This window comes from Triturus cristatus, chromosome 5_2, assembly GCF_964204655.1.
Source record: "Triturus cristatus chromosome 5_2, aTriCri1.1, whole genome shotgun sequence".
Classification (NCBI taxonomy): domain Eukaryota; kingdom Metazoa; phylum Chordata; class Amphibia; order Caudata; family Salamandridae; genus Triturus; species Triturus cristatus.
The window spans coordinates 1,120,853,802-1,120,873,994 of NC_140588.1; the positions used below are offsets into that span (position 1 = coordinate 1,120,853,802).

Here is a 20,193-nt window from a genome sequence, read left to right on the forward strand (position 1 = left end):
TAGTTAGTTGACCCCCCAATCTAGCATGCAATATTACCAAAGAACTGCAAGAGAAGAACTGAGAGGAAGAGGCACTCAGCTTATGGCTAAAAAGAGGCAAAGGGGGGGGGGAGAGAGGAAGGACTATTATGGGACTGTCTGTTCACTAATTGGACAATCTGTTTTCTTTCCATAGGTTTCATGGGAAAGGTAGTTATTGCTGCTTGTGGAACATGCTGCTGTTGTAAAATAAAGGCAAGACAGTAAGCATTATCCTTGTCTCACTTCCGGACATAGAATCTTAAAATGTCTTAAAAACATCACAAACCCCACTTGCAGTAGGTCTCAACTGATGGCCAACCAAGCACAAACTTCAAAAAGGGAACAACTTTTGATGTTATGCTCATGTTTGACAAAAATGCAATTTGGCTTAGACTGGAACCAAATTCCTCATCTTCTTGAAAAACAGTTTTACTATCCCACCCTCCACAAAGTTATCAATGTAATACACCAAAGTTTGCCCTGTCTATCAATGACCCTCTAATACGAATTGATAGGTTTTGTGTCGCAGCTCTAGGTGATTCGGTCAGATTTAAGTTGGTATCTCAGCTTCATGAGCCCTTCACAGGACCAACAAATCATTCATTTACAAGTGATATGGTAAGCACTTAAATTAGCAACCAGGCACTAGGAGCTTTTGTCAAAGCTGGACATCTTGTCAATGACTTATGAGCATTTATAATAAGAGGTACTTACAGAGACAAACAGAAAGATTGACAAAGAATTTCAAAATACATTAATGTTCTTTATTTTGCAAGTGATGGACCTTATCAGCATGGTGTGTATACATTTTGGGGAATGATGGCAAATATCCCTGCGGTTTTTCGCATAAGTTACGCCCCATAACCACGAACCGTTAGATTTTAGAGACATGTTATCATCTCTTGTACCTGTTTGTGGGCCTTAGAGGGCTTTTTCCTTCTATCTGTCGATAAAAAGATTCAAAGATGAACAGGTGCATGCTCATGTCTCATTCTCTGAACTTTTGGGAGAAGGATTCATGCGATTCCAAAGTTCATTGTGTGTTCTCTATGACTTGAGTTCATCTATAAAAAAAAGTCATCATATCCTGTACAAAACGAACTTTCTCCTATGCTCAAGACTCTCACGGATTAAAGCATCAATACTGAACAGTAGTGTGTGATTTATTCATTTTTCACATTCACATGTAGGCTTTTTTCTTCACTGTCCTTCAAAGCATTATCTGATGTCAGTATTAATAATCATTTAAAAACCATCCACTTCCTAAACATGTTGTTCTTGCATGTGTCCAGGCTGACCATGTGTAAAACCCGCTGCAGTCATATGGTGAGTCCAGTCTGGATGAGTGGGTCCTATGTGAGAGTCTCCTGTCCAACATGTGAGGCTACAACAAAAGCCAGGGACTCCGAAGAGGTTGACATGTCTTGGTCGCCATATAGGAGCAGCGAGAAGGAACCTCCGTAGAAGTCAATTCTGTCCTTTCTTTTAGAAAGGGGACGGTTTGTATGTTTTTATTTTGAAGTGTTCCTAGGCATTCTGCACTCTACTGAGTAGGTCTCTATAACTTTACGCTGAAGGCTGTGGGATGCAGTGTAATCTTTGTAACGCAGTTTAAAGTCAGCATACCTCTTCTGTGGTGGTCTGTGGCTGCCTATTTCAGCCTTTTATCGCCCTTTTTCTTCAACTGCCAGGATTACATTTTAAAACCATGCCATCTGACAGCATTCATAAGTGGTTACAGCTGTTCGATAGATAAGCTCTTTACGCTCCTTCATTCCATCAAGATGTTGTTATAAATTTTCCACGGCTCCATGTTGGCACACATAAAAAAATAATTTAATTCAACCCTAAAGTTCTCCATTTGATGGCAATGTTCATAGAAGTCACGCTTAGTACCATGCTATTGCTTTATTTTTTGGTTCTGTAGTTCTTAAATAATTGCTATTTCTAAGATATTATGTTCTGAGAATTTTTATCATTTTTTCCAAGTTGTCAGTCTGTCTGGGTACATTTTTCCTAGCACCCTAAATAATTCTGTGGGGCAAACGTATTGTTTCCTAGGTTGTAACAAGATGCAACTCTTTTTGAATCAAGATTAAGTTATTACATTTGAATCCTTCAATCCTCCCTATACCTTTACTTCACCTTAAACATTTGAAATATCTTCTGTCACACTACTGTCACCCAGAATGGTTTGTAATACTGACAAGTCTGCATGTGCAAGCAGGAAATACTTTCTTGAGATTACTGTAGCTTTTCACTGCTGGATTCCACTTACCGCTCATATGTTTAATTTTTTCGATGCATTCGGTAGCCTCATACCGCTTCTTCATCTCCATTATAAGAGTCCCACGGGTGAACACATCGGTTTGGTATTTGTTCTATGAAACTAGATGTTTTCTAAATATGACTAAAATTTGGCAACTAATATTAAACTTCTCCGATTTAATAAACAGATAGGTCTTATCTCCGTTTAGGTATTGTTTTGTGTCTATACTATGACTCAAAATGCAGGTCAACATATTACAGATAACACAATAACATGTGTCCACCTGCCTAGAGCTGAAATAGTGCTAAGGTTTTTGGGGAGATGAATATGTGGTCCCGGCACACATTCTTAATTTGCCCTGAATCACATACAACAATCTACTCATGTTCTAGTCCGTCTGTCTCCTAGAAAATGACACAGCACTGTTTGTTTTCCTGTAAATGATGTGGGCACGTGTTGCAATACAAGTTTTCCCAGTAGTTGTTTTCCGTATACCGTAAGTTGTTTTTTAAGTGTAAACATTTAAAAAAAAAAGTTTTTGTACAAACTAAAACAGTCAGTGGTTTGGTGTTCTCTGTGATCAAAGCACATGAATGTCCTTACCTACTCATAGTCTCTACGGTGTTTCAACTTAGAACAATATTTGACAAGGTTCCTAAAGGTTTGTAAATATATGTATTTGTGCTTTCTTTGTATGGTTTTTCAGTCACTCAGGGTTTGGCTATCATAGTCTTAGCAGCTAGGTCATAAAATCTGGATGATACGGCTAGACCTAAGAGGTGGATGCATTCTTCTCACTAATACCTTACTTTACAGTATGTTTTTTTCTTATTTTTAATTACGTATTCTTAGTTTTTGAAGATTCAGTTTCATATAGAACGGTTATTTTAGGAATATTTTACTAGATAGCTAGGATCCTGTGTCAGCTTGTCAGAGTTCGACAACAGAAGCATGAATGTGCCTATTTTGCTCATATTGTAATTCGTTCAATACTGTGTATTCGATGGTGTGTGTATAAGCTCCCTGACTGATTGAAACTCTTGCCACATTCACTACATTTATATGGTTTCTCTCCCGTGTGCGTCCTCTCGTGTCTACGCTTATCTGTTAATCTTCGAAAACCCTTCTCACAAACACTACATTTGTAGGGTTTTTCTCCTGTGTGTATCAGGACATGGGAGATCAGAGTCGATAAGTGTCCAAAATGGTTTCCACATTCGTTGCAAGTGTACGGTTTCTCTCCTGTGTGCATTCGCTTGTGACTGCTGAGATGTGCAACCTGGCTAAAACCCTTCCCACAATCACCACATTTAAAGGGTCTCTCTCCTGTGTGCACCCTCTGATGGGTGATCAGTTTGCGTGATTCTCTGAAGCTCTTGCCACATTCATCGCATCGATATGGTTTGTCTCCTCTGTGTATGTGTTGGTGCGAGTGAAGGTATTTTGCATGGCTGAAGTTCTTCCCACAATCGGTACATGGAAACTCTTTACCCTCCGTGGGGCTCATATTTTGATTGCTGGAGCCTGGTGAATTGCTGACACCATTTTCATATTCCATGGATGGCCCCATTTTGTGTTGTGCTTGACCTCTCTGCCTCCAGTGGCATCTGCTCCACCTTCTGAATGCCACTTCCTTCTCTGCACCCAGTAGAGGTTTTCCTTTGGTTTTCAAAAATAATGCCTCCTGCGGCTCTAAAATTCCAGCCCAGTGTTCACGGATTTGCTCCTGGTAATTGTTCATTAGTCCAGCATCTGTGGGATGAAAGCAATACACAGTTAATCACTGCATTTAATTCCAGCCAGACAAATAAGAAATGCTCATCATCAGGAAAAAATAATTCATTGGAAGTGGCACATGATGTTGTTGCACATCAAGGACATTTATTGGTAGCTTATCATGTGTTGCATGACTCCAGAGACTAATAACCCAGCTAACGATAAGGATTGTAACAATGCTATTATTAATAAATTGTTACCACACTGTCAACCTTCCAGCATGCTTTAAGGAACTAAGGTTACCTTTACCTCTATTAAAAAGAACTCAATTTTTAAACCTTAAAAAGATAAAAGAGTAAGTTGTTTCTGCAAGCCTTAAAAGATCCGGCATGCAGGGCATACAGACATCTCAGCAGGTGCCGACCCTTAACTCACCAGCTAATAATGTAGATTTGGCCACAAAATAGAGTACATTTGAGGTAGAGGAAAGAGGATTGTTGAAACGAGCTAGTATTATCTTTGAGGACTAATGGTCAAAAGGTGTGAATTAACCAAAATCTGAGGTCTCTCTTAAGGCACGTGACTCTGTCAGAAGTGGATATAATACAGTCCGAACACTGTCGCCCAATCCCGAAGACTGACTGTTCATTACTGGGGAGAAATCGAGACATTGGAAGCTTTCTGAGGATGTGTTGAGTCTAATAATAAAAGTGCAGACGCAATGGGGAATATATTTCATTGATAGTTACAATTTCATGCAAGTTCACAAATTAAGGGCCAATGTTTTTCCTGTTGAAAACCATGCGATTTTCAAATAAGGTGTTTTGTAATGTGCAAAACCCATTTTATGAGTCAAAAAAGTATTTCCAAATTGATATTGGGTCCTGCAACTCATACTGAATCATAATTTGGAGGGAGTGTGCCCATGTAACTGCAATTCATAGTGAAATGTATCAATAGTTTGTGACCTCAAATGTGACCTCAAACACTGAAAAGTTACTCTTTTCCTAGTAGGGTTGGAAACGGCTTTTTAACTTGGAGTACTTGCGTGTTCACATTCCACCAAAACCCTCCCATTCAAAGACAATACCAAGAGATCAGAAGTGCTTTACTTTGTCCGATACAACAGTATGCTTTAGGAATGTCTTATATTTATGTATTAGTGGGGCCATGGAACATGACCTTTGACTTTGTAAGGTTCGTTGCACCATTGCCCCTTCTTTTTCCTCTCCAGGCAAGTCACTAGATGTCTCTGAAGGTTGATTCCCAAAGGGCATCTGCTATAGATGCACTGAGGCCCCACAGTTCCCAGAACCAGAGGTGCACAACCATCATTGTCTGTGGTGACAGCCTTAATTCTAGTGGGGGAACAGGCCTTTTTCTCCTGTTGCCTTCCGAGGAGAAATGCCTCTGGACCTCTCCTGGTAAACATCTGCTACTTTTATGTACATGGATCTATTTCCTCCATGCACATGGGATATGTATGGAAAGGCTGCATGTACTAGACATGTATGAAGATGGGTGAGTGTTATGAAGGTGGTGTTGTTGACTGTGTGGGCAAAGGAATCCATCCTGGATTCATTTCTGTGCAGGACTGCTTAAAATGGAGGACTGGGGAATCTGTCAAGGTCTCTGTCTGATCTGAGCAGTGCGCTTTGAGCGCATCCTATTGCACTCTACTTAAGGGCAACATTTGAATACTCAAGAACACAGAAAGTTATATACACCTTACTTCCTGTCCATCTTTATGACTTTCACGAGCACCCACACAGATTTCTTAAGTCCCTAAGTTCTTGCAGACTAACCAGGACTCCACAATTCTGCTCTCTCTACTATGTATGCCCTGCCTCAATGGAACAGAATGTGAACCTGTTACACACTGCCCAAAATGGATCCTTAATACAAGATCTCTCTTCTCAGTCATCTAACAGATAGACTCCTACTCGCCAAATCTACTGAAACCTGCATAAACATAAATTTGATGCACAAGATTATGAAAGAATTCTAAGAAACACTCACTGAGGAACTTCTTTTTTCACCACAATAATAATACTACCTGGAAACATTTTAAAAGGAACTCTATGTCTCAAAAGTCGAGAGTAATCCCCCATGGAAGAAAATTAACCACCAATTGTTCACCAAATCTCCTTGGAAATCTGACCATCTCCATCCGTAACAGCAACATTATGATTCAATCCACAAACATCACTTTGTTGCAATTCTACCACTGCTTCAAGACTCTCTACACTCACCATGACGCCCCCATTTAATCCACTGAGTCCCCATCAGCCAAGCATAGAACCTCCCTTTTCCTCACCCTGTCAAACCAACAAACGAAGTCCATCACTCCTCTCCCCTTCCCACATGAAGCCGATGCCACCAAGTCACAACATTCCGCTTCATTTGCAGTAGTAGTCAACCCTTCCCCCATCGTGAGATTGTCAGATCCTGCCCTCTCTCTATTCCTTATTTATTTTATTTATGTGAAAAGTTTTATAAAGTGCGAACAAGACCCTTACGGGTATCAGAGCGCTGTACAGATGTGGCGAAAGCACAAATAAAACACAATTGTATACATTGTGCGATGTCAAACAGAGGGGGGAAAACAAACAAGGTCAGGAGTCAGGAAATTGGCCCGACCCATGCCTAATCATAATAGCCCTAGACCCAGATACCAATTAACAGGCCATAATACAGTAAGTTGGAACAACAGAGTAAAGTAAGAATCCATTGCCCTAGAGCAAGGTACCAAAAATAAGAAAAAGATAAAATACATCAAAACAACGTTGTAAAAATAGGAATCAAACTTGTAGACGGGGAATGGGAGCAAGTTGAAGCTGTTAGTGGTTACTCAAGAATAGCCATTTGACATGTTTCTTGAAAGATGTAGTGGAAGGATTGGATCTGATCTCAGAAGGCAGAGCGTTCCAAATTCTACGTGCAAGTCCGGTGAAAGCACGATTGTAAGATCATTTCTTTTTGAATTTGGGAGGCTTCAAAAGTAGGGTAGACGTGCTTCTTAAGTTCCGAGATGAGCCCGATAGTTCAAGCTTATTTGCCAAGTAAGCCGGGGTGTTGTAGTGTAAGGCTTTATGCGTCAAGCAAGCTTGTATCCTAGCTTCGATAGCCAATTCAGTTGAAACAGGTAGGGGGAGATGTGGCCATGTTTTCTGGAGCCAGTGATGAGCCTGGCCGATAAGTTTTAGAGTAGCTCTGAGAGGGGCCAAGCTAGCTTTGGGCAGACCAGCAGGGGTCACCAAGCCATATTCCAGTTGAGAGATAACCAAGGACTGTACAGCAGGCCTGATGTCTTCGGGAGGCAGGAAAGGCTTGATTTTCAGAAGGGTGTCGAGTTGAAAGTTGGCTCCCCTAGTAGTTGCAATGATGTGCACTTGCATGTGTAGGTATTTGTCCATGGTGATGCCTAACGATTTAGCCAAGTCAACCACATGAGGGGTGCAATTAAGAGCAGTGAGTTGTTTAAGCCAGTCCCGGGTAGGTGCAGAGTGTTTGGAGGGAGTAATCAGAAGGAATTCCGTTTTGAGAGTATTTAACAAAAGATGGTTCTGCGCTAACCATTTTTTCGTTTGTGAGAGCATCGTTTAGCGTTTTTATGTCCTCTTGAGAGGAGACCGTCAAGTACAGTTGCGTGTCATCCGCATACATGTGGTACTGAAAGTTAGAATGGTTCAGAATGACGGTAAGTGGTTCCATAAAGAGGATGAAAAGAGTGGTTGAGAGGGCGGATCCTTGTGGAACTCCAGTCGTAACAGGGGTACTGGTTGCAAGGGAGCGGTTCACTTTGATTCTTTGTGTGCGCATATGTAAGAAGGAAGTAGACCAATTCAGGACCGGGCCCTTGAGACCCATTCTGTATTGCAGAAGAGCAATCAAGTTTTCATGTTTGATGGTATCAAATGCTGGGACAGGTCAAGAAGGATCAGGAGACAAGGGACATTTTGATCAAGGGATCTCAGGGCGTCATCAACAATGTGCGTTAATGCTGTTTCAGTACTGTGCCCTGCTCTCAAACCCGACTGGTATGGGTCAAGGAGTTGAAATTTCTCTATGTGGTTGCACAAATGTGAGTCGACGCATTTCTCAAGCAATTTAGCTGAAGTCATGATGCTGGTGATAGGACGAAAGTTGTTAGGATCAGATAAATCCGAGTTGGGCTCTTTCGGGATGGGACTGACTTACCCAGATACCCTGTAAGAGAGATTCATGAATGATCCGGGACCACAGGGGGAGAATGGCCAAGTTGAGGTCTTTGAAAAACTTTGCAGGAAGTGGGTCTCAGAAATGGTTGGAAGGTTTAAGGGACGACATGTTGTGGAGCAGCTCCGTGACATCTGGGAGGAGAAAAGAATTCCAAGAGGTGTCATTTTTGAGGGAACAACCCATAGGTAATGACAATTCCAACGGTTTCGCCCCCTCACCTGATGAGGCGGTGAGGTTACGAGTCCAAAACGAGGGCAAGACCGAAATCAGCTGCAGTTCAATTTTCCTTGATTTTTCAGAGAACTGCATTGAGAAGTCCTCTCCACTAGGAAGCAAGGCCAAGGGAGTCGCAATAGTGTTGCTGGAGTGGTCCGCTTGTTGCTTGATGATTTCAAAGAGCTTCTTGGGTCTATTCATAGCGCCATCCAGCTGAGCCCTGAAGTGGTCTGTTTTAGCGATGCGGATGTGTTTGTTGTAAACACTTCTCGCCTTCCATAGCTGATAGAGCCTTGTGGTGGAAGGTGTATTTCCCCAAAGTCTTTCTGAGAGTATGAGAATGCGTCTCTCATAATTTAGGGCGCCATTAAACCAAGGTTTGGATTGTTTGACTGGAATCCCTTTGAGTTGCTTCGGTGCCATAGAATCAAAAATGTTAGCCATAGTGTTAAAGTAGTGATCAGAAAGCTCATTGGTCATGCTAGGAGGGGGCTGAAGCCTATCTTTGGTGATGGATGACAGAACATTGGTGTTGATGTCTCTCAAATTGCGAGACAGTTGTTTAACTTTAAGACGTTGGCCCTGTCTGCATGTGATCTTTTCCAGGATGTGGAAGGAAATTTGATGATGATCCGACCAGTCACAAGGTAGGATGTCATCTAATTGTATGCTATTGTCTTTGGCAATGATAAGGTCGAGAGTGGCTCCCTTGTTGTGAGTAGGTCCCTTACAGAACTGTGAGAAGTTAAGATCTGAGAGGAAAGCCTTAAAGGAGCAGACCTAGGGATCATAAGTGTCATTCCAGTGGAGGTTAAAGTCTCTGAGGAATATATGGCAGAGTTGGTCAGAACACGAGCTAATAACCTCCATGATTTGCTCAATGAAGGTCAGATTGTCACCTGGAGGATGATAGATCGAGTGAAGCACAAAGGCAATCTTGTAGATGCTCCCAAGAAGACAGCAAAGCACATTGCGATTGCTTTACAGTGAGGCTGGAGCGATGAATGCAAACAACGCCCCCCTACCCCGCTTTCTCAGGTTGATCAAGTCTGATAATGGCAAAATCAGTGGGGATTAATATTTTGAGGATAGGGGAGGACGTGTCATTGGGCCAGGTTTCAGTGACAATCAGAAGGTCCAATTCTTGCGAGATGATGAGTTCCGAGATATCCACTGCATGCAGTTGAGTAGCATCGATTTGATGTTAAAGTTGGTAGTGATCCCTTCAAGGTGAGCGGTAGCTATTTTGAAGTAGGTTTCCCTTGTTAACTGATCTATGATTGACAATAGGTTCCCTATCGGGGACCGAAGTAATTGTAGGGATGCTGGAAGTCGAGTTAGCATGGGAGGAGAGAATCGTCAAGCCACTGTATGAGAGTAGAAGAGCGAGGGTGTCCTCCGAGAGCTGCGGGTGGAGCCTGTGTGGTCTGGAATGGTGGTTACGGAGAGGCCTAGAGCTCCAGCTGGCTCTAAGGGGGGATAGGATAGAGGAATAATCGTCACCAACGTAGGACATTTTCCTTGGAATGTGTTGATCGATCCACTGGTAGGAGTGTGTATTCCAGAGCTTCACCGTCTTCAAGGAGAATTGTAGAAGGGTCTGCATGATCTCTTTAACAGCAAGTAGATCATGCTTAATGTCAGCGATCTTCTCTTCAAGGCAAGTGCTGTTAGTGCCCTCCTCAGCTAACCCAGCATGCAAAGAGAGGTCTGACCTCACTGTCAGAGGGGCAATAGAGGGTCGAGTAAGTCCCTTACCACAATTAAAGTGGGAGATGGACCCCACCTTGTGAATGGATTCGATATCCACCAAGGCGGGAGGAATAGCATGACAGGACTTAAGAATAGGTGCAGGGGAGAGCTGAGCAGATCCTGAATTGGGATTAGAAACTGGCAAGGTGATTTTAACCGAGGTGCAAGGGGGTGCACAGCAGTAAGCGGAGGGTGTGTGTTGGTTACAGGTCAGGGTACTGGAGATAGCAGCTAGGTCTAAGGCCCCTCGAGTTGGTAAAACCAGGGCTTGGGAAAGGATTATCATGGTTGTTAGAGCTAGAGTCGTGCCCAGGCCTTCCGTTGTTGGGGTTCACAAAGGATACAGTGGAAGACAAGAGTGCCATGCTATTTTACGGTAGGAGAAGGAAAAGAGGAGAAGAACTGGGACAACATCATGGTGGGGGGCACTCAAGTAGGAAATATCATCAGCCAATTGAGGAATGATAGCATTGTCCGGGATAGAAGTTTGGTTTCTAAACACATCCTCCTTAAAGTTGGAAGAAACCGAGCGGTGAGTAGATAAAGATGGGGATGCAGAATTGGGGGAAGAAGAGGAGTAAGGATCAGTAGATTTATTAAGAATGTTCTTAATCCTCATAAATATAAAGTCAAAGCGCTTGACGTTCAGATCCAAAGCTTGAATAAGTATGTTCTCATTATTATATAAGGAAATGGTCCGATCTGCCTTAAGGGCAGGGGAGGGAAGTGTGGTTAAACGGAAGCCGTGAGGTAGTTTGGTTAGTTTCTTTCTCCACTGGGCTCATCTGTTAGTGTAGAAGATGAGGTATGCCACCACACTGCCTTTAGTGGAGATAGAAGTGTCCGAAATAGGCGTTTCAGGACAGCGTTTGAGGAGATTGTGTTTGAAGGTCTTTTTCACATACTTCGACAGGTTGGGGGTGTATATAATCTTAAGAGAGTTTGGACCTACTTGAGCAAGTTGGATAGAGGAGCAATATGTATGTTGGGCCATGGTGAGGGTAGGGAACAGAAAGAGGAGGAAAAATAACCAAGGATTGAGGAGAACACTTAGAGATAGAAGAGGGTAAGCTAGTCTAACTAGACGGGGGCACTTAGAAGTAGTGGTATTTCGAATTTAGAAGGGAGGAAAAAAAACTAGTCGCAAGGCTGCTTCTAGGTAGTTCTAACCCTGACCTCCGAGATGAGGTAAGAGTTAAGGTGAACTGGGATGGCGACAGTTTACAGATGAGTCATAGGGGTGCAGTTCAAGGAGACTCCAAGATAATGGAGAAAGACCTGGCCCCCGTTCCAAGATGGCTGCCCCCTTCAACTATTTGGTAGCCTACTCCTTTTACAATTTTCACTGGGATCCAAGTATGCCATAGGAAGGCTTAGTCCTACTTCTATATCCACAGACAAGTTCACTAGGGCTGAGTTCTATTTTCCTTTCCAGCAGCTACTGGGGCCATCTTGAGCAACTTTTGAAAATCAACAGACAATTTCACTAGGACAAAGTCCTACATTCCTTTCAGCAGCCCCTGGAGGTCATCTTGAGGAACTGCTTGAAAATTAACCCATTCGCTCAAAGAGGTTAAAGTTGAATAGACTAGGCAAAAAATGCAGCAGACACTCTCCAAAACCAGCCCAGGCACCCAAAAGCTTCTATTGCCCACCTAGACAGTTCCCCGCCGCATGTGCATCAACAGTGGCCATCTCGAGCCGGCCACACAGGGACCAGACAGTGCGATTCTAATTCAGGGACCAGACAGTGCAACTCAAATGGAGCCCAGCAGTCAAGGCAGCAAGGGCTCACTCCCCACAACTGCCAGAATTGTCCGCAAATGCCAGCAAGGGACAGCATCGAGTTGGTCCAGGGCAGGGCCCGACGGAGCACCCGGTGTGGAACAGGCAGAGCTATCGCTCTGCCAAGCCCACCGTCACTCACCCACTAGAAGTACTGTGCTCTCACTCCCAACCTGCCCCATGACACCCAGGTCCGCCAGCCCCAAGAACCACTCAGCCAGCCATGGAGGACAGGACTCAGTCTCTCAATCCCCTGCCGACACGAATAGGCGCCCCCACACCAGTCCCCGCAGCAGGGAACACACCAGCCTCAAAGCCCAAACCCTCCCCTCAAAGCATAATGAACCATCCAGTGCTGGTGAGCAATAAAAGTTGTGGGGTGTAATCTTTGGCTTGAATTTCAGTGAGTGAGCTTGAATTCTCAGTAGGTTCAGCACTGGGGGACTTCTCAGTCCCACTCTGACTCACTCGGTCTCACTTACTTAGTTTCACTTATTCTCAGTAAGTCAAACTCAGTCTCACTCAATCTCATTCCTTCTCACTCAGACCCATTTGTTCTCACTCAATCAATCTCAATCCACTAGTCTCACTCGTTTCCACTTAATCCGACTCATTCTGACTCACATTCTCTGACTCACTTAGACTGTGACTCACTCAGACTCACTCACTCTCATTCAGTCTCACTTAGTCCCACTCATTTTTTAAGTCAATAAATCTTACTCTGATTCATTCAAACTCACTACCTCACCTAGCCATAATTTATTTATAAGGTTTTGTGTATCGTGAACATTACCCAGATGGGTATCAGAGCACCTCACACTTTGGAAGGGTAGGAAATAATAAAGGGAAAATGACACAGGGGGTAACAAAGAATATCATATTTAGCTAATACCATAGCGTACTGGAGGAAGAACAAACATTACCTAATAGGGTATATCAGACGACCCTGAGCTTCACAGTTGTTAGACCAATAAAATACGTAGTCAGAGGGGCTGTGAGAAAAACAGATGAGCCATAAATCATTCTCACTCACTCATACTCAGTCCCACTCAAACTCACTGACAAAAACAATCTCACTGATTCTCACTCTCACGCATTCTGACTCTCAGATCGTGACTCATTCTTACGCACAGTAACACTCACTGTCAATCTACCTCACAGTTACACTCACTCATTCTCCCTCACAATTACACTCCAGCCCTGGTAATCCCTCTCTGAAGTCTACAGCAGGTGCCTTTCTTGCTTCTGCGCCAGCCATCAGACAAAGACTGTTGTTGACTGAAGGAGGGTGGCATTTTTAATATGTCAAGAGTGAATAATAAATAATAGCTTAGTAGTCACTCTTGTGTCATGTGGTCACATTTTAGGCCAGGACAGAGCACATCCATTTACATGCTCACATTTAAACTTGACATCTTTCCCTGAACGTTGACATTTGACATACATCTTCTCGCATGTTTGTATAGATGATGTTCCATGAAATGACTTTGCTTACATTTGCACAACTTTGTAGGCATACTATCTGAGCCGTGAACATTCTGTAGGAAAGCTAAAGTTCACTGCACAAAATGTTGTTGTTATTTTTGTTCGCTCAGTGACAGATTTGCCTGGGTAGAATCAATAAGAGCAGCCTGATTGGGGCTTCGTCATGGCAACAAGGGTGATGTTTATTATATAAACAACACAAATCCTTTGTTTAGTTAGAGGAACATTTTGCTTTCACTGAGAAGTCGCCCCAGGCTGGATGTCCCGCCCAGCTGATTCCTGTTTACCTCAGTGAGGGGTGATGCCAAGCACTCCACCAAGACGGGCTCCCTGATGGCACTTACTCACAGGTAATGGGGGAGTTAGATCACCCTACAGGGATTCACCCACCCGAGACACGCTAGGATAGGTAGCGCTAGGCAGGAGCACACAATATTTCAGTACTTATATGCAAGCATTTATTCACTGAAAAAGCAAAATTGTTGAACTGTTTATCTTCTTCACTATTCTTGTAATGTTGATCACTCTATTCTGTTTTCTTCTATTGATTATAGCAGCACACGTATTTTACTTAAGCATTCACAATGCTTCAATAAATATTGAAACTCCATGCTGTGCATTTCTTATGTACTTCTTGGGGTATGCATGAATTACAAAACAGAAGGATTCTAGATCTGTGACCATGATTTGCTTGGGGAGTCAACGTTGTCATGTCTGAGGCTGTATATACCACTTGTTATCTGACTACAGTTATAGGTTCAGATGGTGCACTGTGAGCCAGCAGGACTAAGGCCAACATATCCCAATGGTGTGCGGAGAATCAGTCTTGCACAGTTTTGATGTTTATGTTATCCAACAAATGCAGCGTTATTACGGAGAAACTATAAGCCCGATGACACTTAGCATAATAACAACATATGAAAAACCACACATCCCAACCACCAACCACCACCCATCATGCCTCCCCTTGTCCCTCTCACAATGAGCACCCAATATCTAAGAGAAAAAATTGGACCTATTCCACTCGGAACAGAAATCTACTCACTCATGGCCAATAACGTCTCTAACCTTGAAATCAGAACCGGGTCACACATCCTTATCTCATCGCCTAAGCCACTCCATGACCCATATTATACCTACATCCCTTCTCACACTATATTCCTTCCCCCCAACATGAAGGGCCCATGGCAGCACTGCAAGTTCTCTGTGATCACCTCATCAAAGAACTTGTTCCTTTCTTACAAAAATGGCATTCAAGCCTCCTCAACCTACATTCAGATGCCTATCAAGTCAAGGAGCAGACCCCACATCCCCTGAACGATCATAAAACCCAGTGAATCCCAAGAACCTCACATTAGTCCTGATGCACATAACCACTGTCTCAAACCTCAAGACCTCCTATCAGAGATGTTTACTCCAGACCTGCAGATCAGCAGCCTAACACAATAGCAATATAGTGGATGCGAATGAAACACACACCTAGATATACTTGTGACTAACTGCTTCTGTGTAGCTTGATCCAGACCACTTCATCTCACATGGTAAGGCAATCATTGACACAGATCGAGAAGTAAATCCATGGGGGGGGAGACAGATGGGGGTTAATGGCATCCAGAAAACCTCAATACAGTGTACAACTCTGAAAACAGTTCAACCATCGGCCTTTCATCAATGATCTACAAAAGTAACACCATTCGAACCGAAGCTCATGGTACTACACACTGTCTACCAGCCACTGGGAGAAAATACACAGTCATCGAAGTCATCGTGGAACATACCAGCGCCACTGCAACCCACACTGCCCTAAGGGACATCAGTCTACACTAGGGAAACAGCCTGGACCCTGCTGTCACACATCCTGAAGCTTTCTTAGATGGCTATGACCTTGATCGCCCTTGCTTAAATCCTGTACACCTGACAATCTCAAACAGAGGAGCATTCAAGACTGGCTCATCCATTGCTGTTGACAGGTCAGACCACCTCTTAACACACTTCAGTCTTCTATGCACCAAAACAACACCATGGCGCCAATCTAAACAGCCCCTGGCCTAGATCAGAAATGTCAATGATTACCCCTATCCTAGAAAAGCTCTCTACAAACTGCTGCTGACCCCAGATAACCCCAGCTAAACTCTTCGTAAGCCACCTTGACTACAGCCATGTTAGAGTTAGGAGAAGAAATGGTAAACCAAGCAGGAAACTGGTTCTTCAAACAACTATGCGTAGACAGGACATTTCTCAGACTAACAGTACGCTTCTGGTGTGAAATCCGCCAAACTTAATCTATTGATTTTATGCAACAAACAAACAAACAGTACAAAAAAGCACATCCTGAAAGCCAAAGATAACTAGATCAGATCACAAGTAGATGCCTCGGAAAATTGTCTGAAAAAATTGTTTAATTTCTTTGAAATTCCACTCTATGCACAAGTGCCCCATTAGTACTTAGCACTAAAGAAGCCTGCACAACACGCTCAAAATAAAAACAAGCACTGGCCAAGCCAATAGGTCTGGCTCATAACTAAAAGTACCTATTCATTATGTGGTGCATTTAGCTGCTCAATCACTCATCACATCCTTGCACACATTCATGAACCCATTGACCTATTCTTGTATTCACCCATCCCCCCCCACCCAGAGTACCCCACACACATCACACAAATTCACCAATCAGTAAAGAGGCACTCTTAGTTACAGCAGAGACCTAACCACAACTAACCAAGTGTGTTTTATAAAAGCAAAGGATCTGTTGAAGGCACCTGGGTAAGTGCTCCAGAGTCAGGATCAGGCCAGTGCTGCTGTCGCGAGAACAAGTTGAATGCTGCAGATTAGGAGGACGCATTGCGTGTCGAATATGTATATATATATATGGTTATGCTACTTCAGTAAAGGATGGAGTGAATAGTGCCATTTGTGCAGCATGGGATTATGCTGAGACTCTCTGGAGAACGACCAATGACTGCCATCACTTACAACGCAGGTGTTTGCTTACTTAAAAGCAGTGAAGAGTCAAAGCCGGCCTTCAGTTGCCTGCTAGAGAAGAATGGTGCAGTGACTCTGACACCAATGCAAGCAAGGCTTGGGACCAAAGAACTAGCTCTATGTGGAGAGACATGGGCCCACACAGCCCTGGCCCTGGTGCTGCTAAACCAGCTGCACCAGTGACAGTTACGACCATGACAGGCATGCATGTTTGGTCAGATCTCTTCTGTGCTCACTTCATGAACATGCATGAGCAGGGAGAACAGTCCTGGTTTGCAAGGGACAGAGAGAGGTGAATACACTCACATCCCTGGACCCCAGTGCTACTGCACCACTGACAGCTGTAGGCGTGCCAGGCAGCATGCATGTTCATTCACATCACCTCTCCTGTGCTCAGCTTATGAACTTGCATGTGCAGGGAGTGCACCTCTGGTTCAATCCCGTCTGAGGTAACCATGGACAGAGAGACGTGAACTCCCTCATGCACTGCTATGCCTTCAGCACTCACATCCCTGGACCCCGGTGCTGCTGCACCTTCTTTACCACTGACAGCTGTAGGCATGCCAGGCAGCATGCATGTTCATTCACATCGTCTCTCCTGTGCTCAGCTCATGAACATGCATGTGCAGGGAGTGTAGCTCCGGTTTAATCCTGTCAGAGGTAACCATGGACAGAGAGACGTGAACTCCTTCACGCACTGCTATGCCTTGATCACTCACATCCCTGGACCCCGGTGCTGCTGCACCTTCTGCACCACTGACAGCTGTGGGCGTGCTGGGATTCAAGCATGTTTATTCGCATCACCTCTCCTGTGCTCAGCTCATGAACATGCATGTGCAGGTGTTGCAGGGATTCTGCACATACACAGAACTATGCACAGGAAACCAGGACCTCAGTGTGTAGTGGTGTACCAAAATACCCACCTCGGTGCTCAGAACCCAAATCCGAATAGCTATAGTGTCTCATTCGTTCTCCGTGCTACAACGAAGCTACCAATGATTAGACATCCTAGAACATGCAACTCCCTCCTCTCAGGATACGTGGGAACAAGAACACTCTTTCGTTTAATCTCTCGTACTTGTCCACAACATGAGAAAATAGAGTCAAAGTATAGTTTAAAATGTTCATTTTAACTAACGTGCTCTATAATGCAGTACCCGCGCCAATACAAGCAGCAAAATGCATAGGATCAAACAAATAAGCATAGTTACAATTCCATATAGAACAAAAGTGGAAATCATATTATAATGATAGTGTAAGCAGGTCTATAGCTTCCTGCCACCCTCCCCGTGCTAGAAGCTAGTTTATTATAATTATAGAAGGCCTCCAGGCTTTGTCAGGGGGACCCCATACTTCCAAGTTCAGATGCAGGAATTTACATCTCCGGACAAGCCCAGCTCTTCTATCCTGGAAAGCGTTTTCTCCAAGTGTGTTAACATGCATGCACAGCAATATTAAAAGCACCAGATTTCCAAGATTGCAGCTGTGTTCTATGTTATGGGTAGGGATGTGAGACTGACCAAAGCAATTCAACAGAGCTCGTTGTTTTTTGACCTTGAACATGCTGCACAGACGAGAGCAGAGTGTTCAACTAAATACATGAAATACAGATAGTTCTCATGTGAAAGCAAGCCAGCAAAGTGTTTACCAGAAATGGGCCATATAGTAACGTGAGCAAAAGCGACAAAATGACGTCCAACATATGCTAACTTAACACTGTCTTCAGGTGTATCCTTAACCTCACTACACAGGGTGTGCAGCCCTGGTTTATACCTGTGAGACGAGACCAGGGGCTGGAAGGACATCCTCACACACTACTGTCATGAGCCCTCGATCGAAGGCCTGCGTCATTCAAAGTCTGGGACCATTCGTGATTCAGGCATGCTGCACACTTAAGGAAAAACCAACATTATTAGGCAAGCAGTGCGGGTGTGCCTCGAGGTTCAGCAGGAGGCGCTATGTGAAAGAAATTACATCTGGGGAAGAGATGAGGTGCCATTTCCCACATCCAGTGGCGGCTGGTGACCTTTAAAAGTGGTGAGACGTAATCTTTGGCTCAAATGCCAGTCAGCGAGCCTGACTCCTCATGGGTTCAGGGCTGGGGGCTCAATCAGGGCCACTCTGACCCGCTCAGTTGGTCTCACTCATTCTCAGGCTAACTCAGTATCACTCAATCTCATTCATTCTTGTTAGAAATTAGGTAGTGTTACAGCAGAGCACCTTGTTGCTCGTACATAGGGTGGCGCAGCAACTAGCTGTGATCCTTCCCTTGCTCTGGCCCTGTGCAGTAACACCCCCGTCAATCCAGACCACCGCAAACAGGGTTCTCAGAACACTGGGCCATTGGACCTGGTGCTTAACTGCAAGGCTGGTTACTACTACATCCCACAACGTCAAGAACCAGCATTGAGGCAGAGCAAAAGTTGAGATTAATTTCTCTAAATAAAACACGGTCCTGATGATTTGCACTAGACCCATTAGCGGCTTCTTTAGGCAAGAAACCTGTCGACCTCATGCACCACACAGGCCCTGTAGGATCATTATCTCCAGGGAGGGCTTTCAGATTTTAGTTAGGCTAGTGCACCCCAGGAATAAAATTATTGAAAAGGGCAGCCCTAGACCTATTTTAAACTACACTGCACACTCACTGCATTACCCTGTCCACATACCCCCACACACCCAAAGGCTTCATCAATAAAAGATCTCTGCCAAAGAGCCCCTTTGCGGGTGCCCGTCTGGGATTGCAGTGCCGGCCCGACGAGGAGCAGGCCCAATGATGAAGCATGATACTAGAAACAATGGTCCTAGACCTTTCTTTTCAATCAATTGATTAATTCAAACAATAATTAATTACTTAAATCTTTTTCAGCATGCGTAACGTCAGCTCACGGTAAACTAAGTTCCATATACAATTGAAATATGATGTTCAACAATCACAGGCTTGCAAAACAACATGTATTTATTTAATCATAAATTCAATACCAATAGATTTTGTACTGTGCATTTGAAAAGGATGAAAGAAAAGGTTGCTCAACTTGAACGTGCAGAAAGGGGTTGCTCAATATGAGAGGAAAAATGAGGTAAGGAGGGGAGAGAGTTCCCAAGATAATCGTGAGACAATAGTTTACAAAATTCTAAACGGACTGATAACAATTTATCAATCAATGTAGGCCTAGTCAGGTCTATTTCAATAGTAAAAACAATCTCAATACAACATATTTTCTTTCTATTTTAGACATGTATCATTATTTCCACGTTATTTGCACGTTAAAATGAGGGGGCTTGCGGTCCAGGCGTAGCAAGGGGCAGGGGCGTCGACGTTTCGACCCGACTTGGGGCGCAGAGGGAATTTTAAACCTCGGCCTGTGGGTCTTCTTCAGGACAGGGGTAGGCAATCTGATCGCGGTGTGCATTGCTCCCGGGATGACCACCCGCTGTGGTGTGCGGTGTGGGGGGTATGGCTTCCTGTTGTTTTCAAATCTTCAATTTTGCATCAGTCTTAGTCCGTCTTGAATAGGGCTGTGTAGGCCGATTCGAATGGCATAAGATGTTGGGGCAGCAACTTAATTGTCTGTAGCGGCTCCTCACTCGGGCAGTTCTAAAGTGATGAAGCATGGCATCCTCCGAGCTGTGTGAGGGCACTTCTTAACAGACCTAAACACTCCCACACACTTAGGAACTGCATACTAGTTTATTTTTCATTTCATTAATATACAACTGAATTAGAAAATGATCATTCCACGCTC

General features: G+C 43.9%; 1 protein-coding gene across 4 annotated transcripts in view; it reads right to left on the bottom strand.

Annotated features, from left to right (window-relative positions):
• Positions 1–763: 763 nt before the first annotated feature.
• Positions 764–20,193, bottom strand: part of LOC146829863 (uncharacterized) — a 259,836-nt gene continuing 240,406 nt past the window's right edge. For all 4 annotated transcript variants that reach the window (XM_085608530.1, XM_085608529.1, XM_085608528.1 and 1 more), the window contains one exon: positions 764–4,042. In XM_085608530.1, coding sequence (XP_085464656.1) covers positions 3,261–4,042 — 782 coding nt within the window. In that variant the 3' untranslated portion in view covers positions 764–3,260. The remainder of the gene's footprint in view (positions 4,043–20,193) is intronic.